The sequence below is a fragment of the Esox lucius genome, chromosome 13, assembly GCF_011004845.1.
Source record: "Esox lucius isolate fEsoLuc1 chromosome 13, fEsoLuc1.pri, whole genome shotgun sequence".
In the NCBI taxonomy this organism is placed as follows: Eukaryota; Metazoa; Chordata; class Actinopteri; order Esociformes; family Esocidae; genus Esox; species Esox lucius.
This window is the reverse complement of record NC_047581.1, coordinates 4,001,799-4,025,567: the sequence shown is the minus strand read 5'-3', so window position 1 is coordinate 4,025,567 and position 23,769 is coordinate 4,001,799. Positions and strand designations below refer to the sequence as shown.

Below are 23,769 nucleotides of genomic sequence, written 5' to 3'. Positions count from 1 at the left end.
GTAGCCTACTTTTACTCTCAGAATTATTCCTTTACATTCTCATGTACTACATTGCATTTTTTTATTGTTTGCATGCTGGAGGTAGGCAATGCTATTACGTTGTGTGCAGAGCTAAACATTTAAGCAGCTTTATACACAAAATGGCCTTGCAAAGCCTGATAATGGATGTTGTCAGTGGTTACAGGTACATGTCTCCCTCAGGAACCTCACCACAGCTATCCCTGCATTTCAGTTGCACATACACTTTGTACATTCAATTTGCCTCTTTGCACATTTAGTATTGCCATTGTACTTGCATTTTTATAGTTGTTACACACACGTCTACCTCGAGGACCTTAGTGCTGCTATCTACGTATTGTGTTTGCTCATGCTACCCTATTACAGTACTAATTTATTTGCCTTGTTTGCACATCTTGTATTCCATTTAGAAATTGCCATTTGTACCCAAACAACTGTTATCCCACTTGTAACATAAACTATACCTAATACTTTACCCTCCTCTATTTGTCTTAATTGCACATTTAGTATTGCCATTTGTACTGCATTTGCCTTCATTGTAGATCTACACATTCCACTTGTAATATACATATACTTAATACTTGTAAATACTTTTCTTGACCTCTATTTGCACTTCTGGTTAGATGCTTACTACATTTCATTGTACTGTACTTGTACTGTTCAATGACAAAGTTGAATCTAATGTAATCTAAAGTGATTCAGATATTAGGAAGTGGATGAAGGATAACTTCTTGTTTTTAAACTGGAGAAAAACAGAGATGCTCATTTTAGGACCCAAGAAACAGAGTTTTGTTAGCAGACCTTGCAGTAAACCTTGATGGGTTGTATGGTCGTATCCCAAAAAACTGAGAAACCTCTGCGTTACCCTTGACCCTGATCTCTCCTTTGATGAACATATAAAATGTATCTCAAGAGTTGCTTTATTTCATCTTCAGAACATTGGAAAAATCAGAAACATTTTATCAAAAATGTATGCAGAAAAACTAATCCATGCTTTTGTCCCTTCTAGATTAGATTACTGTAATGCTTTTTTCTTCGGTTACCCTGATAAATCCATAAAAAAAACTTTCATTAGTGCTGAACACAGCTGCTAGAATCCTAACTAGAACAAAAAAACATTGAACACATTACTCCTGTACTAGCCTCTTTACACTAGATGCCTGTTAAGGCTGGTGCTAATTTTAAGGTTTTATTGATAACCTATTAAGCAATACATGGACTTGCTCCTACTTACTTCACTGAAATGATCCAGCCATACATAGCTATTAGGCCTTCTAATTGTACCTAGAATTTCTAAACAGCTGGAGGCAGGGCTTTCTCTCATAGAGCTCCACTACTGTGGAAATATCCGCCAATCAAAGTTAGAAATGCAGACTCATTGCAAACTTTCAATTTTCTACTAAAGACTTATCTCTTCAGCATGGTCTGTGATTAAGTGTAGTCTGGCCCATGGGTGTGAATGTGAATGGAAATGCTTGATACAGTCCACCCTTACTGTCTTGCGCAGTGAGCTCTCATCCCCACTGGGATGGCCTCTCTTCAATACTTTCGGGGGTCACTGGCTGGTTTTTGTCTCTCCGTTGTGCCTATTGTGACATTGGGGTGAACTGTGCTGGCAATACTCGGCCCTCATTTCAGGGTGGTTGCTGTTGGTGGGTGTCCCTTTGGTTGATGCCTGGCAATGTGAGTGGATTGATTTCCTGATTGTTGGGTAGGGCCACAGTGTCAATGGACCCCCCTGTCTCAGCCCCAAGGTTTTACACTGCTGTATTAATGTGCCAGGGGGAGTAAGGTCAGTTCTCCTTCTCCACTGTAAATCCTTGTAAACCTAAGGAATGAACTCTTTTCTTGTCTCCTGCTCCATTCAAATTTAGGAGGACATGAGGTCCTTGCACACAACTCCCGTGTACCAGGCTCTAAAGACTTGTTGCTGCCACTGCCCAAAGTTCTTTAGACACACCCATATGCATTTACTAATTATTACAACGTGTACTCGTAAAATGTTCACCCGGCACAGCCAGAAGAGGACGGGTCACCCTTCCGAGCCATTGATCGACACGTTCTACATTTAAATATATCAAATAGACTTAACCACTGAGTGGCGTCTGTACGAACATAACCATGAAAAAGCCTAAATTAATTAATAAAGCATGTGAAAATAAATGCAAAGAGTAATTTCTACTAGTAAATGTTTGCTTATGTTGTACTTTGCTTGTACTCTGTAGTTTAAGTGAGACTGACACCTTTGTTCTGTACATTACCTTAGAAAACCTACTTGTTCTTTGGCATAGTCCATTATTCCAAGGTTCTGTACAGAATGTCAGTGTTAAGCCCTAAGTTATTGTTAACTTGACACTGCTATTGTGTGTCAAGTAAAAAACATTAAAAATTATTTGATATAGCATTTCTTCCAATATCGAATATACAGTGGGGAGAACAAGTATTTGATACACTGACGATTTTGCAGGTTTTCCCACTTACAAAACATGTAGAAGTCTTTAATTTTATCATACTCTTCAACTTTGAGTGACGGAATCTAAAAGAAAAATCCAGAAAATCACATTGTATGATTTTTAAGTAATTAATTAGCATTTTATTGCATGACATAAGTATTTGATCACCTACCAACCAGTAAGAATTCCGGCTCTCACAGACCTGTTAGTTTTTCTTTAAGAAGCCCTCCTGTTCTCCACTCATTACCTGTTTTAACTGCACCTGTTTGACCTGAGACATGCACTTCGTTTAATTCGGATTGTTAAAACAAAAAAATTAAAGAAATTCATAGCCCACAGAATATTTGCTAATGTAATTACACCCGTGCAATGCCCCCAGCCCCGGGTCGTCTTGTCTGTGCCCCGAGTGTTTTGAAAGTCTGGTGACGCGCCTGGATAAGTTAGAGGGAAGTTTTACATATACTTTCTTTGCTTCGGTCCTGTTCAGCCCCTTTCCCCATGTATACTACAGTGCTTGTTTTAAAATAAACCTTTATTTAACATGTACTTTTAGTGTCTGTTGTCCCTGTTTGCCCTTACATTTCCACTTGTGTATACAAGTACAACTATGTGTTATGGCTCTCCTCCCTAACAACATTTTACTTTAATACTGGGTATTACAGAGACAAAACAAATATTTTGTACCTTACTGTTTAAACCCTAGATGAGTATACATAAAAGATATGTTAATGTGAATTATTGGTTTCTTTACCCAGTAAAGCAGTAGCATATAGAAAAAGTGGAAGGGAAACTAACCCAACATTTTGACTGCTGACAGTCATACATTTTCCACAGGATTCTTACTGGGTACATTCCTTTTTAGTATTTCTATGAAATATCCAGGCAATGTACATTGGGCTGGGCTTAAGAACAGCCATTAGCAATGGTATATTTACCATACCGCAAACACTATTACAAATGCAATTAAGACAATTACACCAGGTTTTTACACCAGGTTTGTTTATGTCTGTATGTTTGTATGTATATACACATGGGTGACATTAAAGAAAAACCTGAATAAATGAGTAGAGGAACATGATGAATGAAGATGCTTCAAACATGAGTAGTGCATGACACAATTAAACAATTAACATCCTATCATGCTCTGTGGCATGTATACAAATGCTGAGCAGGATCAAGATGGCAAGAGGAAAGGATCTAAGTTCAAGATTGGGGCATGGATGGCGGGAGCTTCAAGTACAAAAACATATCATTTTGTAAAAAAAATAAATCTTGTTTGTTATTTGAGCACGCACAATGTAATCTAGCCAAAAAGTGAATTCATATTTTCGGATCATTTAAACAATGAAAGGATATTAGAACGGTTTATAACAAATACATACAACTCTGGAAAAACTAAAGAGATCACTGCACCTTTTTCTTTCCTTTCCAAAAAAGTTGAAAAGGGAGGTTTTTGGTGAGGTGCAGTAGCGTTCAATTTACAGTGGTCTCTTAATTTTAACCCTTCTGTTCCTCACTCAAAACCTTCCTTTTTAACTTTTTTGCAAAAGAAAGAAAAAGGTGCAGTGGTCTCTTAATTATTTCCGGAGGTGCATTTTTTTCCCCAGCTCCACTCCTTCTCTTAGTATGACAATATTACAATTATGGCCAAGGAGTATATCGTATCTTTCCTTTAGTCATACTTTAACTTTAAAAATACAGGACATTTTCTTTTTGATTCTCCTTGCTTTGGGCATACCAAACATTAAACATTCCCAAAATTTGCCTTAAAATTCCATCCTTTACAATGTCATGACCCTTACGTTTTAAAAATGACATCTCTATCATTTTGTGCGTCCAGGTTAACTGATTACGGCAGCTGGTGCTCTTTCTCCACCCCCTATCTCGGTAGAGTTCCCCTTTATTGGGCAGGGTAAGTATGGAGGGAGAGTTACAGGAGTTGAGGGACTTAGTTGCCCAGTTGAAAGCAGATAATGAGAGGCTGCGCCTGGAACAGGTCGCGGCCGCGCCGGGACTTAGTTCCGCTCCCCTTAGTGTGCCAACTACTGCCATTCCCGTGGCTAGAGCTCCTTTCTCTGAGAGACTGGTTTTTGTGCCCCGTGAACGAAAATTTCCTATGTTTAGGAGAAGATCAGGCATAGGGTTAACCGAATGGATTGAGGAAGTGCAGGCTTGTATGAGGGCATGTAATTTGTCCACATCCGATCAGCCATTATTTTTGTTAGATCACTTAGAAGGGGAGGCCCGCAATGAGATAAAGTTCCGTCCTGGTGTAGAACATGAAGATCCAGCAAAGATAATTTCAGTTTTAAAGGAACTTTACGGTGTTTGCGAGTCCTATGTGGCCTTGCAAGAAGCTTTTTTATCCCGTCGGCAGCAGGAGGGCGATACCTTGCAAGAGTTCTCCCTTGTGCTGATGAGTCTTATGACGTCAATAAAACAGCGCGCCCCTAGTGATGTACCAAACGCTGAAGTTTTGCTACGCGATCAATTTGTTGAATATGTAGTTGACGGAGCCCTCCGTCACGAGTTGAAACAGTGTGCGCACTGGGAGCGAGAGGGTTTGCCAGGGGTGCTAGGGGTCGAAGTCACTCTGTTCTTTCAGCCCTTGGTTTTCAGTTTGGCGTTCAGAGTGACCCTTGGCCAGTTGTTAATTCACCTCTGGTATCCGAGTTGAGTGAAATGTGGGAGATGTTAAAACTGCAGCAAGGACAGCTCAATCAGCTTACTCAAAGCATTTCCCGCTTGCAGAGCTCAAACCAGCGCGGTCGTTCATCTTATAATGGCCCCATAATATGTAGGCGATGCCAGCAGCCTGGCCATTTTGCTAGGGAGTGTGAAGGAGAGTGTGTCCCTGCTCGTGCACACTTCCCTGCACCTGCTACTCTGCCTTTTAACAGGCCGCTTCGCCCTGCTCCGGCATTGGAAAACTAGCGCTCGCCAAATTGCTGAGTCACAATTCGGAGGGGGCAGCTACTGGTTCAGTTGTTCTTAATGTTCGGGCGGAAGCTTCCAAGCTGATGTCATCTTGCCCCCACCTAGATGTGTGTATGGGTGGGGTTGAGGTCCCTTGCTTCGTGGACACCGGTTCAATGGTCTCCACGGTCACAGAGAGCTTCTTCCTTCAGCAGTTTGAGCCATGGGGTCCCAAGAGGCTCCAGTCTTGTCACTGGCTACTTGGAGCTGGACATTGAGCTTTGTGGTAAAGTACTGCAGCGGTGTGGCATGCTGGTAGTTAGGGATCCCCCTGGTGGTGCGGCTTCTCTGGTCCCTGGTGTGTTGGGGATGAACGTGATTCGCAGATGTTACCGAGAGCTTTTCAGTCAGCATGGCTTGGCCATGTTTGACTTACCTGTGGTTGCCAACGGTCCAGAATTTGTTGTGAAGGCGTTACAAAAGTGTCAGCAGGCCAGCACTCGTTCTCCTGACGATGCAGTTGGTAAGATAAGTGTGCGTGTAGTAAGGGGTACCGCTTATATACCAGTTGTCAATGTGGGTACTATTGATGTGTTGCTTTACCCACACACCATTGTAGGTACCCTGGATGAGGTTCGGGTCGTCAGCTTGCCTATCGGAGTCACAGAGGTGCCCGCCGGTGTAGCCATGGTGGCATCTCAGACAGTGCAGGATCAGTTAGATGCTATGGACCTGTCATCATTGTCTGCCGAGGATCAGGTTCCGGTGAAGTCTCTTCTTGGGCGACATAATTCCGTCTTTTCTGCCCACGACGGGGACCTTGGGTGCACCAACCTGATTACCCATGAAATTCCTCTCGTAGATGACGTGCCGGTCAGGCAACGCCATAGGCATATTCCGCCGTCTGAGTACAAGGTGGTTAAAGAGCATATTCATCAACTGCTCGAGTCACAGGTAATCAGGGAGAGTAGTAGTCCCTACGCTAGCTCCATTGTCCTTGTCAAGAAGAAGGATGGAACCCTACGAATGTGTGTTGACTACCGGCAGCTCAACTGTAAAACCCGGAAAGATGCTTTCCCTCTTCCTCGCATAGAGGAATCATTGGATGCACTGACAGGTGCCCACTGGTTCTCTACCTTGGACCTCCGTTTGGGCTTTTTGAATGGAATCGCATGCCCTTCGGCTTTATATCGTCCCCGGCACTTTTCAGCGGTTGATGCAACGGCACTTGGAGAGATTGGAAGTGGTGTTGAGTCAGCTGCAACAGGAGAATCTCAAGGCAAAGGTTTGCTAGCTATTACCGCCGCTTTGTGGAAGGTTTTGCTAAGTTGGCGGCCCCTCTACATAAGTTGGTGGCGTATTTGGCACCAACTAAGTCCGAGAGGAGGGTAGAGCAAGCATTGGTTGACAACTGGACAGAGGAGTGCCATTGCAGCTTTGAAGCACTGAAAACCAAGCTCACAAGTGCCTCGGTGCTTGCTTATGCCGACTTTTCCCTTCCCTTCATTTTGGAGGTGGATGCAAGTCATGGTGGCCTTGGGGCAGTGTTATCACAAGAACAAGTTGATCGCAACATGGTGAATTACAGCTCTATGAGATTGGAGTTTGTGGCCCTTAAATGGGCCATGACAGAAAAGTTTCGGGAGTACCTGCTGGGCCATAAGTGTGTGGTTTTTACTGATAACAGTCCACTTAGTCACTTGTCATCCGCTAAGCTTGGTGCAACAGAGCAACGATGGGCCGCTCAGCTGGCATCGTTTGACTTTGAGGTCAAATACCGCTCCGGCCGAAGTAACAGGAATGCGGATGCTCTATCCCGTCAGTATCCCCTTGGCCCAGCAAATATGGAAGCTATGCTTCCTGGTACATCACTCCCCAAACCACTACAGCAGGCCCTTCAGGGGACGCGGTTTGAAGCAACCCAAACTGCCATTATGGCCCTGCCTCATTACACTACTTCTGATATATGTGCCCTGCAACAGGCTGATTCAGTTATCCAGGAGGCTCTTGTGTTTTGGAGACTTGAGCAGCGTCCTATCTTTGAAGAGCGTCAAAGGGCATCTCGGCCTGTATTGGTGTTGCTTCAGAAATGGGACCGGTTGGCTGAGAGAAGTGGTGTCTTGTATCGCCAGGTTTTCCGGCCTGACGGTGGGGAAGTAGTCCTGCAGGTGGTAGTGCCTGTCTCCTAAAGGGAAGAGGTGTTGACTAAGGTCCATCAGGAGCATGGCCATCAGGGCGTAGAGAGGACTTTAGAGCTTCTACGCCAGCGCTGTTATTGGCCCGGGATGTCCTCGGACGTGTCTCTGTGGTGTCAGTCTTGTGAGAGGTGCCAAGTCGCCAAGGACTCTCGATCGGCCAAGTCTAGTTTTATGGGACACTTGTTGGCCTCACGGCCTAACGAGATTGTAGCCATTGACTACACCATGTTAGAACCCACCCAGGGTGGTTTGGAGAATGTCCTGGTCATGACTGATGTGTTCAGTAAGTACACACTTGCTGTCCCCACCCGGGACCAACGAGCACCTACTGTGGCTCAAGTTTTGGTGGTGGAGTGGTTCTCCAAGTTTCCTGTATCCACTCTGATCAGGGTCACAACTTTGAGAGCTCCCTTATTCAAAAGCTTTGTCGCCTTTATGGCATTGAAAAGTCTCGCACTACGCCATACCATCCGGCCGGTAATGGTCAGTGCAAACGGTTCAATACAACGCTCCATAATTTGTTGCGTACTCTGCCAGTGTCTCGGAAGAGAGACTGGAGTTCCTGCTTGCCACAGGTCCTCTTTTCTTACAACACTACTCCCCATCAGGCGACTGGCGAGTCTCCGTTCTTCCTAATGTTCGGCCAGGAACCTAGGTTGCCGGTTGATTTCTTGTTGGGTAGAGTTCAGGATCCTGTGGGTGGACATGTCCAATAGTGGATCCAGGAGCACCAGACCCGCTTACAGCTGGTCTTTGAAGGTGCTACAAAGAAGTTGTGGGTTGCCGCAGAGCGGCGTAAGAAGAACTATGATTGGCGAGTGAGAGTTGTCCCCCTTAAAATGGGCCAGCTAGTTTGGCTTCGTGATTTTTTGGCACAAGACCGTCATTAGCTTTGTGATGCCTACGGTCCTGTGTAGGACAGGGTCCTTAAGGTGCCCAAAGATGGAGGGTCGGTGTATTCCAATGTCTCACTTGCCAAGACCAATAGGGGCAGTAGACAATGCGCTTAATCCCCATGGTCTTGTGTATAATGCAGTAGTGACCCTCTTTCGACCTTGGAGCTGGTCTACGGTATTGTTGGTTGTATTTGTCCATCGTCGGGGCGACGATGAAAAGGTTGTGGTAGATTGTAGCAGTATGAGTGTTAGCTCATAACTACATGTGCGTTTTTGGCCAAACACAATGGTGGAGCCCCGTATAAAAACAGCTAGTAGTCCGCCCACTGCCTTTCTTGCTCGCTGGTGACTGGAGCAGTGGTTTGTGACTGCTGTGATTTGTCTGCTCGAGCGTCTGATCTTCGGCTGGCAGGTTCATCCCCCCTCCCCTCCTCGCCGAAGTAACACAGTAATGCAAAGCGAGTAGCACTGATAGTTGTCTGTGCAAGTTGCATTTTCGGAGTGTCTTCCTTCTGGAGCGACTCAAACCCTGTGTGAACAGGATTGGACTGAAGCTGCCGGAGATTCTTATTAGCCGTAGAGCATCTCAACCACCAGCTGTCTGTTTTGCCTACACATGATGTTAATATAGTCTACTATTTGAACTGTGGTCTATTGTTGAGGCACATGTTGTAGGTCCGCTGTTGTAGCTGTGGGGCCGTTGATATGTAGGTCTCATATTGTTTTGACTTTATTGTTTTGAGTGAACCCTCTTTATTTTCCTAATAATTCTTTAGGTGAGTGTAAGTTGTCGTACCGTTTGTAAAATATGATACATTGGTCTGGCATTCATATTATATATTTTAATAGCGTTTGTAACATATTATACATTCACCTAAAAGATTATTAGGAACACCATACTAATACTGTGTTTGACCCCCTTTCGCCTTCAGAACTGCCGTAATTCTACGTGGCATTGATTACCTTGGTTGTAAAGAGTGGTTATTTCAGTCAAAGTTGCTCTTCTATCAGCTTGAATCAGTCGGCCCATTCTCCTCTGACTTCTAGCATCAACAAGGCATTTTCGCCCACAGGACTGCCGCATACTGGATGTTTTTCCCTTTTCACACCATTCTTTGTAAACCCTAGAAATGATTGTGCGTGAAAATCCCAGTAACTGAGCAGATTGTGAAATACTCAGGCACCAACAACCATGCCACGCTCAAAATTGCTTAAATCACCTTTCTTTCCCATTCTGACATTCAGTTTGGAGTTCAGGAGATTGTCTTGACCAGGACCACACCCCTAAATGCATTGAAGCAACTGCCATGTGATTGGTTGATTAGATAATTGCATTAATGAGAAATTGAACAGGTGTTCCTAATAATCCTTTAGGTGAGTGTATATTTGTTATGAATTTGCAACATGTTTGGAACCGGCAACATTTAGGTTTTAAGGCAGGCACCCTACCCACTGCTCCACACAGGGTTTATGGATATCAGGGGATGAGTAAAGGCCTTACCAAGATCACTACAATATGTAATAAATGCATTTTAACATTACAGTTAAGTTAACATTAGGTATCACAGCACTGGGCTTAAAGTTATTGTTAAGGTTAGATATCACAGCACTGAGGTTAAGGTTAGGGTACAGGTGTGGGTTAGGGTTAGAAAGAAAATCACTTGTAACATATTGACGTCATAATACCACTACTCGCCATCTATTTCCCAATTAGAGCTGTGGGTAGAGCACCTGTCTGTGGAGCGGCAGAACCCCGGTTCACTCACTGTCTTTCTGAATTATTAATCTAACCTTACTTTACCAAACATAATATCTCTTACAAATTCTGCTGTCAATGATTTACATAAAATAGAGTCCAGGTTGCAACGGCTAACCTGAGGTTGTTCAAATTCAAGTACAGTATTCAAAATCAAGGGCACGTCAAAGAGTCTGGAACCCAATTTCATTGTGATGCTATTTCTTCACTGTCAGAAAAGATCATGGATAGTAAAAAGAGTGGTCCTGAACACTTTTGACAGGACAGTAATGCTATAGTTGAGGTAGGAACAAAATTGAGAAAATAGATGTTTGGTCATACAGTTCCTTAAGTACTAGGTTTGTTATTTTGCTATCTTAGCAATGACTTTCTTACTGACATTTGACCTGTCAAACCTGTCTTCTCACAGGTGAAACTTGTTTACTTAGACCAGTGTTAAGCTATGCTTGAAGCTGTTCTCCTGTGAGATGCCTATCATGCAAGTTGTTGACTCTCAGAAACTTGTCTTCTTATCCTTTATGGCTTAGGGGTGCCAGACCTCTTTTTGGCAGAATTTGCCTTTTGATGGTGTAGGAAACTACTCACTGACACCCTGGCTTTCTTTGCAATTTCTCTAAAGGAAAGACCTACACTTTTAAGAGTTGTAATGGTCAGTCTGTCTACCATGCCCTTCTTTCGCCATTATGATAGCCATATACTAATTCTTGCAGTACAATATGTTCCAAATAATGCTTAAGAGGGTGTAGGAACACGGATGTCCCAACACTGCCCTTTTACAGACAGAGGGTTTGTAAGAAATCAACAAAAGTTCGGACACCTGTAGGGAATGTTGGCATCAACTTTCAAGGCTTAATTAACTTCCATTGCTGAACAGCAAGTAAGTTGTTAACCCATTACTTGTTCCTTGAAAAAGGCCTTCTTTTCTAACTCTGAAATATAAATTTTTGTTTAGGTGTTGGTAAGCTAAACTTATTTTTTACCTCTTGCAGTTATTGCTCACCCTTGTACCATTACAGGGAAATACTGGACTTGAACAAATTTCAATGTTATTGTATATACTGGTATTGTATATAATGTACAATGTACTAATGTACTAAACAAAAATGTAGACAACTTGTAATGTGTTTGGTCTCATGTTTCATGAACTGAAATAAAATATCCCAGGAATATTTCATACACATGAAAATATTATGTCCCTCAAAAGAAATAACTATAGTATGGACTAATTACAACCCTGTTTCCAAAAATGTTGTCACTGCGTAAAATGCTAAAAAAAAAACAGAATGCAATGATGATTTTGAATCCCTCTATTTAATTGATAATTGTACAAAGACAAAATATCAAATGATGAACCACAGACATTTTATTGTTTTTGGAAAACTATATGCCCATTTTGAATTTGATGCCAGCAACACATTTCAAAAAGGTTAGGGGCTTGTTTATTACTGTGTTTCATCTCCTATTTTTTTAACCACACTGTAAGTGTTTAGGAACAAGGAAACCAGTTGCGGTAGTTTTGAAAGTGAAATGTTTTCCCATTCTTGCTTGATATAGGATTTCATCTGCTCTCCTTTGTCATATGTTTTGTTTCATAAGGCGCCATATGATTTAAGTGGGTGACAGGTCTGTACTGCAGGCAGGCCAGTTTAGCGCCTAGACTCTTTTACTACAGAGCAATGCTGATGTAATACGTACAGAATGAGGTTTGCAATTGACTTGCTGAAATAAGCAAGCCCTTCCCTGAATTCTTTTTTTTGTCTGGATGGCAGCATATGTTGCTCCAAAACCTGAATATTTTGTTCAGCATTAATGGTGCCTTCACAGATGTGCAAGTCACCCATGCCATGTGCACTAATGCACCCCCATACCATCACGGATGTTGGCTTTTGAACTGTGCACTGATAACAAGCCGATTGGTCCCTTTCCTTTTTAGCCTGGAGGACATCCATGATTCCCAGAAATAATTTCAGTTCTTCATTTGTTAGACCACAGGAAAGTTTTCCATTTCATGTCCCTTCAATAAACTCAGGCCCAGTGAACGTGGCGGCGTTTCAGGGTGTTGTTTGTATCTGTTTTTTTATTTGCATGGTAGAATTTTAACTTGCAGTTGTGAGATGTGTCCCCCCCCTCCCGTTTCTTTTGTAAGACACAACTTTATATTTTGTCTTTTATAGCCCCTGTCCCAGTTTTTTTGAAATGTGTTGCTGGCATATATTTTTTGAGAAACAATAACATTTCTGTTTCAACATTTGATATGTTGTCTTTTTACTATTCTCTATTGAATATAGGATTTAAATGATTTGCACATCCTTGCACAAGCTGTGTAAAATGGTTTTATTTCCATTTTACACAGCTTCCCAAGTTTTTGGGAAACAGGGTTGTGATTTATTTTAAATGACTGATATCTGTATAGAAACCATAACCCTGTAAAATCTTTGAAATTGTTACATGTTGCACTTATATTTCATTTTGTGTAGATACAGCATTCCAATCAGTGAGGTGTTTAGCTTAATTGCTGGCAGAGTCTTGCAGTAACGCTTTGAAAATCCTGGCCAGCTGGAAGCTAACGTAAATTGAGACAGACTTCAGCATGCTATTGTGTCTTCATAATACCTTTGCTTTAAATATAATGTGTTATATCTCAGTTGTGAGGCTGAGGGAGATTTTAATTAAAAAAAGAAGCAAGCAGAGAGAGTGGTTGAGACGTTGGTTCCCAAATTGGGGATCAGCAGATGGAAGCTCCCTTGAGAATAGCTTTTACTAATGTTATGAATACAGTAAATAACCCAAAAATAATTGTTTCAAAATAAAATTATTCCCTGGTCCTGTCAACCCTATTAGCCATCTTAGAAATGCATAGAAAAGGCTAGCAAAACACAGTTTACATCTGTGGTTTTTGATCTTACCTCAGTGGCCCACTGGAGTTTATTATTGAATAAAAATCCATATTTTTCCTATACACCACTGATATTAGTACAGAATTGTATTGTTATAATTAATTCTTGTTTTTGCAGAGTTTATTAGTAATTATAGGGATATAATTGTATTGATGATTTTATAACTTTGAACAGCTGCTGTTGCTGCATGTCATTGTGAATCTTTTCTCTTTTCATAAATTGATATAGTCATTTTATGATCATTTTGTTTTCGCCTACAAATAGACTAAACTACAAATACAATTTTAGAGTTTTAAAACTATATGGTTCTCACGTCCTGGCACGGCAGGACAGCGATCCAACGCCCATTTGGATCGAGGACACACATTTTGTTGTTTATTGCCCTCACGTTTCCCTAATCACTGTTCCTATTTAAGTTCCTCCTTTCCCAGTATATCTTGTTGGTCTTTGTTTTGGCTTAAGCCTTCTGTTATGGCTGTCCCGTTTGATCTTGTTGTTTCGTTTTTTGTTTTGTCAAAGTTCTTTTATGAAATATACTCCATTCTCCCTGCACTTGTGGCCTGTCTCTGCAATCCTGACAATGGTAATGTAGTAAATGAGCATGTTGAAACTACTTGTATAAAATTCATAATTGGAGTACTTTGTGTTTGTAAATATAACATGTCTGAAAGATTGAAAACAGATTTTGTTGTCAATTTATTGTATTTTAATCCAAATGTTAGTGTCAAATCAGTTTTACTGTTTTACTCTTCCCCCAGTCTCCACTACTACTACTACTACATAGCCATATAACTTGTTATTAGACACAAAACAAGATTAGATTAAAAAAAAGAAAAGAGTGTTTCTTTCGGGATATAGTAAGATTTAAATAAACAAATCCACCTCTACCTTGTAGAAGAGCCAGGATAAGGCCAGATGAGAGACGCAAGCCAATGGAACATTTAGAAGAGTAGTGGCAAGGGGCAACTAGTAGGATATTTGTTGTTCACTTCCATTGTCTGTGAACATAGTACGTCGCTACATCCTCAAATGCAAGTTAAATCTCTACCCTGAAAAGAAGAAACCATATATAAACAAGATCCAGAACCGCCTTCTTTGCGCCTGGGCTCATTGAGACGATCTTGATTTCATCATACTTTTCTGTCTCGGGGCTTGGTTTTTGCTCTGATATGCACTGTCAACTGTTGGACCATAAATATACAGTTGTGTGGCTTTCCACAATGGAATTTACCTGAGATGGACTCTAATCAAGTTTGCGATAATATCACAGTTCGATGAAGCTATCAATTTAGCACCCGCTAAAGCTCCCTCGTGTGGGTGAGCTCTGTGCTTAGGCAGGCAGTCCAAAAATGGGATGAAAAAATCTTGCTAAATATTCATATTTGCAGTTATTGCCCTTGAAATGTATACTCAATTTATGGTTCTCAAAGTATGTATTATTTATATACTGGGGAACATTTCGAAAATCTCTTTGGTTCTGTTTATAAACTTACCTGATGCTGGTGACACCACCTGCCTCCACTTAGCTTTTGGTCCTCTCTTTTCATCGCTCTGTCCAGATTGTCTGATTCATCCTTTTAGTCCAATAACGTTTTACTTCCTATATCAGAGAAGTCAGTATGTTTTATTTTTAGCAATTATTAATACACAATAAAATCCTTGATAACATTTGTAAGATGTTACTTGATCATTACAGGCTACTCACCTTCAAAACCTGACTAGCTTCCCTACCCATCTTTATCTCTTATACTCAGCTGAATATCCAGCAGTCCTAGTATGCAAGTCATGAAAAAGTTAAAAAAAAAAAGTCATTTTAAAAATCACAAATTGCGGTTTATATCATCCTAACAGCAGAAACACAAATGATGCACTCTCCACACTATTTACATTTATTTACATTTAATGAAGTGTGGATTAGCCATTTTTACTGAATCATGTTGTAACTTACCTGCAAAGAAACTGTTGTTTCACCTTAAAAAGATAATCACAGTGGCAACTGAATGGATTTTTTCACCTATTAAATTTGGTTCCCAAAATTCACTGAAACTTTAGCCTCACAACTATGGATTGGCAGCAAGATAGCCAATTTTACCAGTTGCTGACATTACATTAGCTAGCTCTGGTAGCTAGCTAAGTTTCTTAAGTAACTACAGTAGTTATTCATGTCTGAGCGAATTGCTATAAATCTGCAAAAATCGAATTTTAATTAATTAATCTAATATGACTACATTGTTGACTAGCATACCTGTAGAAAACTAAAGTTAGAATATGCATTGGCTAACACAGTGGTTCCCAATAGGAGTACGAGGACCCCTGGGGGTACTTGGCCTAAGAACAGGGGGTACTTCAGAAGGCTCATGAGATCACACGCTTATTGGTAAAAAGACAATGAAGCAGGACTTCAGAAGAAGTCTGAGCAGACCAAAATTCATTTGGTGCTACAGTAACCAAAAAAGGTTGGGAACCACTGGAACAGAATGGTATGGCTGCAAAACTATCTTTGTAGTACCAGAAAAGTTAATTACATAAACTGTCATCAGGCCTCTGCAAAAACACATTTCTCATCAACAAAGGCATGTGTATAATGGACATTACTTACCATCCAGATGTTTGAATTTTTTCCTTGCTAACATCAAAGTTGTAAAAAATAAAAAATAAAAAATAAATCCCAGGTGGTGTGACAATTTATTTAATGATGTCACATACACTCACTTTGTTTGAACGTTTGAAAAAGGATTGACGTGTTTTTGCCGAGGCCTAGCAAGTTTTATTTAATTTACTTTTCAGTAAACCTATGTAACTTTTCACACCTAAAGATGTGCTAAAATTTAGCAACATTAGTTGTGGTAGAAGAAAGCTTTGTACAGTAATGTGGCTCCAGATAGGCAGCTATCATGGTTAGCTATTCTAGCTAGCCAACCTTTTTAACAATTAATCTCTTGCTCTTACCATGAGTGGCTGAAGGAGTAGTGTATCAGCTGCCTTGGACTTCAGCAGAGGACTTCAGTTGAGAACTTCTCATAATGATGTCCAAGAGTCTAGTTCTTGTTTTTTCTCCAACCACAATGGGAAATAGAGCGTGTTACCGCCCTATGTTTCACTTCGAATACTGTTCATTTCTTTCATTGTGAACCATTGTCTCCTAATTTAGGGTTTTATTTGTTTGATTGGATTACCTAATTATCACTCACTATGCCTTATTTCCATACACTTGTTTGGCCATCATCCAAACACACAGATGTTGTTGAACCGTTCACCTGAATGCAGTTTTTTATGCCTTTGATTTCCAAGTGTTGAATTTGTACTGACATTGTTTCTCTTTTTTCGCTTAAAGACCCTATACTTGTCTTATCCATTTCTTTGCTTGACATGGCTAAATTATTTTTAAATGTATGTATCCAAACATGAATCCCAACACTGGGCTGTTGTACAGCAGACAGATAACACAATAAGCTTGAAAATCAACATAAAAATGTGTTTTATGGATGAGATAAATAGGTTGATTGAACTTCCCCCAAACAATAGAAATGTTATAGAAACGTGTTTGGGAAGGGTTGTGCTCAGACGTCCACTCATTAATACTATAAATTAGCCATGCATTCAGGTTATTTGTGTATGTGTATTTCATGTAATGTTAAGGTACCATTCATAGAGTGATGCTTTATGGACGTCAAGACAAATATATGTTCATATCATCCCTACTAATTCACTGCAGCTGAAAATTGCTTTTACTGCAGCCACTGATTTTTTTATGCTATGCAACAAGCTTATAAGAATGGAGTGTAGCTGTTATCTTGCAACCAGAAAAGGACCATTTGAAGCACAAACAGAAAAATATATGTGGTTTTGGCTGTTTGCATTGAGAATCCTTCTATCCCCTACGGCCTGTTCCACTGACCACGTTATCACACCTCTCAACAATTTCAGTTGAACTGACAATTTGCCATTGGAAAGTGCTTTGAAAATCAACTCATCTTAAATAATGTAAATGTGAAATTCTGTTTCAGCAGTTAACACAATATACAAGTATATCCAAATTGTAATTCCTAGTCCTTAATAAAAGACAAGCATATAACAAGTTGCCTAAAAATAAAAAAATGGAAGAAAGAGATTATGACCCAGTGAATGAACATTCAAATCACCACCTAATACAATAAAGTAGTAGAGGTTATATTCATATTTGGCTACTTGAATTGTGACCACAAATTAATCTGCATAAAGATTTATGTATTTATAATTTTTTTAAGTTTAATTTCATATTTAATTTATATTACGATTATCACAAGAATCGCACTATTTAGATTTCTTCTTTTTTTATGTTTAACTTTCCAGTGAATGATATAAGCCAACTGAGTGTTTGCTTTAAAGGCTGCCCGCTGAGTGGATCTGTAGAAATGAGAATGAAGAGAATTGCTAACTGTTTAGAGCTAATTTGCACATTCAAAGTTCAGTGTTCGGCCAAAACTGAATTTTACAGAGATTCTAACTGTGGACACTGTAACAGCCCTTTCATTGCAGTGGTACCAACTTTTCAACAGCAAAAGTGATTTTGGCCCATTCTTCTTGGGGGATTTGCTTCTGATTGTTCAGGTTAGTTGAATGGCTGGTGAACCACAATTGTCTTTATTTTTTATTTTATTTTCAATTTTACTTTATGGATGATACGTCTTTGCACTAGTTTTGCCAATAAAGATTAATCTTGAGCTCATCAGACTACAATACCTTTTACCACGTTGTAACTGGGTCAATATCATGCTACCAGATGGTAATTTTTAAGTAACAGCTTCTTTCTACCCACCTTCTAATTCAGGACAGTTTTATGACATGCTCTTCATCTTTATACTTACTCTGTAGCTCCTTGAAATTTTTTCTCTCATGTATTGATCCATCTCAGAGATATTCAAACACTTTATTTTGTATAATTTACCTCATCTATGCATTTGTATTACTTCATCTATAGATCTGCTTAATCTCTTTAGAATGCTCTTTGTACTTTGTACACAAGACTGGGATTTCTATTTAGAAAATGTGACAGCAACTTGAATGGTTCACAGGTGGATCTAATTCTTTTATCTGTGTAAAATGGGAGCTCCAACAGCTCAGAGGTTAAATACTTGTGCATGCAAAATATTCCTTGCAAATATTTCTCAAAACAAAGCTAATGCCATCTTATTAAAGTTGATACTAAGTGTCAGGTTTGAATACATTTGCAAGGAAGGAAAGTAAAAACTCAACATTTACAATAATTGCCCAGATTGTCTTGAATGCAACTACTTACGTCTTAGTGTTCTGAGCGTGTACCAAACGGCAGAGATGTAAAACCCAAACAGCAATTAAGAATTTCATCTTCCACTGTCTGTGAGAGTGACTGACTGAACCAAAAAACACAAAATATGATGTTTTTATTCAGTCTACTGAGGAGCCTCCTTGTTTTTAGTCAATCATCAACTGGTTACTCAATATACAGCTTTAGGAGTGCAGGTATGAGAGTGTGTGGGCGTGCTTGTATATGTGTTTAGTAATGTGTGTTTGTGTGCAGTCTCAAAATATTACTTTCATTGTGTTACATGCTTCAACCCCCCATACATACTCACCATTTCTCATAATTTCTATTTCCAAAGGTGAGCTGGCTTAAAAAAAACTTTTTTCACATTGTTTCACAATAGGGATTCTGCGGGCTCCGTGATCCAAGTCCATGAATGATGTTACGAAAAACCACATGATGTTGATTTAAGACAGTTTAGCTGATAAATGGATAAACTTACAAAGGCAAACAGAACTGATAGACTTCAGTTAAAGGGTAATCTGCAGTTCCTTCATCATTTTTTTTACTTAGAAGTGAATAGATTTGATTCTTGAAGAATATAGTTTAACTCTCGTACCTTATCAAACCCCAAAATATAAATGTGTTTTACTCCAATCTTAAAATCTAAAGAAATGTTAACAAATACTGTGAAGCCACAGAACTTGGTGTGAACTATTATTTTAATCAGAGTGTAGCATGACCCCTGTCAATGAATGAAAATGCATTTATCCAGCCCTATCCTTCAGCTTTTTACTGAAACAACAAATTATTTTCTGAACTGATGATTGATGTAATTCACTGTGTGAATTAAAACATTTATAAGGATCCAACAATTAATAAAGAAAAAGGAAGGTTACATAATGATTTATTGGGAATACTATGTGAAAATACAATGTAATATATATATAAGCAAACATAGTATACATAATTACCCATTTACTTCATTTAAATTAAGTAATACATACATGTACAGAGATAAAGTGACTGTTCAATTATTCTGGAAATAGAGTAAATCTTATGATTATATTTACATCTTATATAATGTATTTACATGGCATGAATCATTCTAATCCCTGACTGGGATATAAAAATGTGACTGGCAGTCTGAAAAGCCCTGTAAATTTACCAGTTGAAATGCTCCTTCCACCATTAAGGTTGCGAAAGATAGTTTTTTGCTACAAAAAATACACAAAGCTGTCAATGAATCAATTTTAAGAATGTGAATGCCCTTCAAACCCCAGATCTTGTTTGTTCAACTGAAACAAATATATACCTATCTTAAAACGTTAAAAAGCTGCATTCATTAAAACTAAACTGAATTGTCCTCCCAGTCCCAGATACAGTACCTCTAAAAATGTGCAGTAATCACAGAAGACTTTCGTTCATTGAATAGACAGCGTATTATCCCTTGCCCGATAAGACAAACTTAACCAATAGATATAAAACATTTGCAGTAATAAAATCAATGGATTTCTATATGCTTTCAATGTGACAAGACGCGACATGGCCAGTCAATACACTGCTTACGTATTTTATGTATGCAAACAGAAACGTCACAGTGACAAAATCGGCCTTAGTTTTACTTTCTGAAAATAACTTAACCTAATGCCAGTACCGACACCAGGTTTTGTGCTTTGCACCACAGACATTGTGAGGACCAAAATATTCTGCGTGATCAGGTCAATTTCCCTGTCGATCTCACAAAGACACCTGTCACAGCCAGTTCGTTTACATTTTAATATGTGCAAGAAGTGCAAGCTTTTAGAAAAGCAACATTGTCGAGGGGTCTGTTAGAATGCATGTACGGTGACTGGAAAGATCGTCTCTTCACAGAACCATTGTAGGTATGTGGTGGACAAGAGAGGCGGGGTGGGCCATTGAGGTCATCTGGGGGGGTGGGGGGGAGTGCGCCTGGTGGATCCCCACCACCACCCCCCCGGTACTGCTGGGCCGGTGCCTGGCGCTCTTCTGGTGTGCGCGCAGTCCGGCCAGCTGAGAGTAAGCGCTCTGGCACACGTGGCACTTGTACGGCCGCTCGCCAGTGTGCAGACGCACGTGGTTGCGCAGGGTTGACGACTGGCTGAAGCGGCGATTGCAGAAGCGGCACACGAAGGGCTTGTCCAGCGTGTGGATGCGCATGTGAGACCGCAGGTTGCTGCGCGAATTGAAGCCGCGGTGGCAGATGACACAGCGCATCCGGCTGGCAGTGGTGGGCAGGGCGGAGGATGAGGAGGTGGAGCCATCGCAAATGTGAAACTCATCTTGAGAGGGCGACAGAGAATAGTCAGGCTCAACTCTACCTACACACACAATTGTGAACAGGAAACAAATCCATAAAAACGTCGCCTAATTCAGAATGGGATGGTAAAAGACCAATCTGCATCTTTCGTTTTTTTTCCAACTGATAACTTACCGGTTTTGCTCTTTTTCTGCTGGTCCTCCTCCATTCCTGGAACTCCGGGAATCCCCAAGAATGTGTTATGGGAGTTTCCATACCACACTAGAAGCTCCTGGTCAGGGGGAATGGTCTGTGGAGGATTGACGTAATGCATGACTTTCACGGGAATAAGAACAGCAAAAACAACACCACTGTAAAAAGGTCTTAAAGATTGATGTATTGATAGACTATTTTTTTTAACAGTAGCCCTGTTCATTTGGGCCTGTAAGACACATTTCAGTGAGTGTAGTGCTAGTATAACGTTTTTATTATTAGTTGGGTGTAATGTTGAAGTAGAAAGTAGTTTTAAACAGTAGACACAAAATTACAACGTAATTTAAAAACATCATAATTATCCTAGGGGTCTAGTCATAGCTATAAATAGAATTTAAGAAGATTGGATAACTGACTTAAATTCCAATCATTGTAATTCTGGAAGGGCAGACATACCTCCATAGCTTTGTAAAAGATACTGCTGCCAATCTGGACCACTTCCAGATTCTGCTCCTGCTCGTTGCGGGCGCATTTGATATAGGTCATCCAACTGCGGTGATCCTCCTGACTGGCATCAATGAAGTATCGCACGGTACCATCCTCATTGAACACCTAAGAAAACGCAAAAAAGGTCTATTTATATACATACATTAAAATATGTACCTGATCATTTTAAGGTTACCTCTATAATATGTATGTAGTTGCATGTGGAAGCTTGTCTTACCTCCCACATGAGATTGTTGTTCTTGAAGAGATCCAGGTGCTCGGGCGAGATGACACGGCCAGTGAAAGGCCCCATCTCGGTTCCAGCTTTGATCCAGGTCTTCGAGAAGATTCCTAGGCCTTCGCCAGGGATTGAGCTCTGGGCAATTATCACTTCACTTGGCAACACAAGACTTGATAGTTTGTGAACTTCTAGGGAGAAGAGGGGGACATTTAGCATGGTAAAATATGTTGTGTTTATTGCAGAATACAAATAATGCAGGATACAAATGCTATTGCTGGTTCCAATGTTTTCCCATGTAATTGCTCTTTTGTGGCAGATATCACTGCAATAACTCTTTTAACAATAGGTTATTGAAAATTATAGTCCATTCGTTTAGCCGTGACAAACGTTTTTATTAATGTTACAAATTACTGAGGCTTTTATGTCTTCATAAAGTCGAATTTATACACGCATTCATTGGTTCCCAAATTCCAGCGGTATGAAAAGCAATGGAATTTTATTTGAGTCCAAGCAGAAAAGGGTTAAATGCTAATTTTCCGTTTGAATTATGCAATTTGTCATGCTTTAGATGCGATTTGCCCTTATTAATGCAAGTGAACAAAATGGCTAATTCCAAATTCATTATCGCTTTAAGAACTTTGTAGCAGTAAATTTAGGGTGAATGATATGAAGAATTGTTGACAAAAAAATGGAAAGGCGATTAGACGGCTGACATGTTGTGAATAGCAATAGAATTAGCCTTCACGGCATATTAACGGACGAACACCAGTCTTTAAAGTCCACTAAAAGAAAAAGGTGCCGGGCGTGCAAGTGCCGCCGAAACAGGGCAGAGGGGCTGTTCTGATATTAATTTATGCAGAAAAAGACCCAGGACATTTTAAAGAAAGGACTTTTCATTCTTTTTGTATTCCTCGGTCTGTGTGGAAACTTTTTCAGGTCAAGCACAACATTAACGAAATTAATTTTGTACCCCTATTTAAGTCACTAACTATTAGTTACAGGCCATTAATTTGCCTCTAGATAGGCTACGTGGAATCATGTCGTGAAAAGGTTAATACATTAAATTGAGTGGAAATATATCGACCTAAATGGAAGAAGTGCTTGCAGATCAGAAAGAAAACTTTAGAATGGGGTTTCTGCTAAATTCCGTAGGCGACTATGTGAATTTGGTCAAGACAGGTTTAGAGCTAAACCAATCTGATGCTTCTGGAAAGATGGCATTTCCAAAATGATATTCAGATTAAAAGTAGCAATACACTTTACACTAACACAATTTACTCCATCATATTACTCTAAATAATGACATTTCCCGTAAAATTTCACTTTTTTACTCAATATAATGAGGTTTATATAAAAATATATAGAACATTTTAAGAAATAAATTAAATGCCACAAATAATAAAGGTCTGTTAATTCGAAACATCCAACTGACTCACCCCCAGAGAATGACTGCGCGAGGACCTCTGCTGTGAAGGCTGTTTTGGGACATACGTTTATCTTCTCCTCCAAAAGGTGTTCCCCAAGAACGTTCCTCCATCTACCATAGAGAAAACTATGGAGTATGTCGGAGGTGATTATTTCAGACAGAGACAAACTCTGTTTAAATCCAGATTTCAGCACCAATGCTTCAGCGGGCAACACGGAACCCATGGTGCCTTAAGTCTGTAAGGTTTATAAAACAAATAAAAAGTCGAAATACAAGTAGGCTAGGCTGTAACCAATTTAAGATTACCACTCCCCTTTTTCAATTATTTTCAAATAAAAATAAACGAATTATCATATGTACGAGAATTTCTTTTTTTTCTTTTTCTTCAATAGGCCCTATAGGTCCTCTGGTGCTGGCTGAAGTTTTTAAATGTTTCCTTTTCAAAGCATGGGTAGTCTTTATATGCTGCTGAAGTGACCCCCTCTAATATGTTATTAATGACCCTCCCCTTATGTTGTGGAGCCTTGTTCTACCAGAAAAAGCCAAGCTCTTTATTGAGTGGCCAATCCTCTGGGGGACATGGGAGGGAGCAATGACTGCATGGAGGGAGGGAGATAGGTGGGTGTCCGGGGAGAGGGGGGCTGTAAACGGGAGTGTTTGCTGGTGCGACAACCACCTTGTCTGACTCACCACTTGCGCACCAACCACGCATTTCCAAGCGCCCTCCCGCACCTTGCACCGCGTCA

The 23,769-nt window shown here is 40.1% G+C and overlaps 2 protein-coding genes across 7 annotated transcripts in view; both read right to left on the bottom strand.

Annotated features, from left to right (window-relative positions):
• c5 (complement component 5) overlaps nt 1-18,753 on the bottom strand; it is a 70,864-nt gene extending 52,111 nt beyond the window's left edge. Inside the window, exons 1-4 of one of the 4 annotated variants that reach the window (XM_034296550.1) lie at nt 16,084-16,188; nt 15,083-15,105; nt 14,840-14,905; nt 14,628-14,734 (exon numbers count right to left, since the gene is read on the bottom strand). Coding sequence is in view for 1 of the 4 variants with exons in the window: in XM_010903912.4 (XP_010902214.2) it covers nt 18,413-18,506; nt 18,729-18,738 (104 nt within the window). In the remaining 3 variants the exon portion in view is untranslated. Of the gene's footprint in view, nt 1-14,627; nt 14,735-14,839; nt 14,906-15,082; nt 15,106-16,083; nt 16,189-18,412; nt 18,507-18,728 lie in introns of those variants that run through there. The other 3 variants (XM_034296549.1, XM_010903912.4, XM_034296551.1) reach the window with 3 other exon arrangements.
• A 626-nt stretch (nt 18,754-19,379) lies between these two features.
• Nucleotides 19,380-23,429, bottom strand: prdm12b (PR domain containing 12b). Of its 3 annotated transcripts, none has more exons than XM_020052441.2 (5): nt 23,034-23,429; nt 21,595-21,785; nt 21,327-21,482; nt 20,853-20,967; nt 19,380-20,739 (listed from the first exon to the last, which is right to left on the bottom strand). In XM_020052441.2, exons 1-5 carry the CDS (start codon nt 23,245-23,247, stop codon nt 20,267-20,269), a joined length of 1,149 nt encoding a protein of 382 aa, XP_019908000.2. In that variant the 5' UTR covers nt 23,248-23,429; the 3' UTR covers nt 19,380-20,266. The 3 variants fall into 3 exon arrangements, with proteins under 3 accessions (XP_019908000.2, XP_010902213.2, XP_019908001.2); XM_010903911.3 differs by having other exon boundaries at nt 19,380-20,700; XM_020052442.2 differs by having other exon boundaries at nt 21,595-21,782.
• Between the last annotated feature and the right edge of the window lie 340 nt (nt 23,430-23,769).

Excerpts from the sequence above, each read along its gene's own strand:
- prdm12b (XM_020052441.2), bottom strand. The coding sequence starts at position 23,247 with ATGGGTTCCGTGTTGCCCGCTGAAGCATTGGTGCTGAAATCTGGATTT. Across the intron at positions 20,968-21,326 it reads TCTTTTACAAAGCTATGGAG|ACCATTCCCCCTGACCAGGA; the intron begins GTATGTCTGCCC and ends AATCCTCCACAG. Across the intron at positions 20,740-20,852 it reads GCAGAAAAAGAGCAAAACCG|GTAGAGTTGAGCCTGACTAT; the intron begins GTAAGTTATCAG and ends TTGTGTGTGTAG.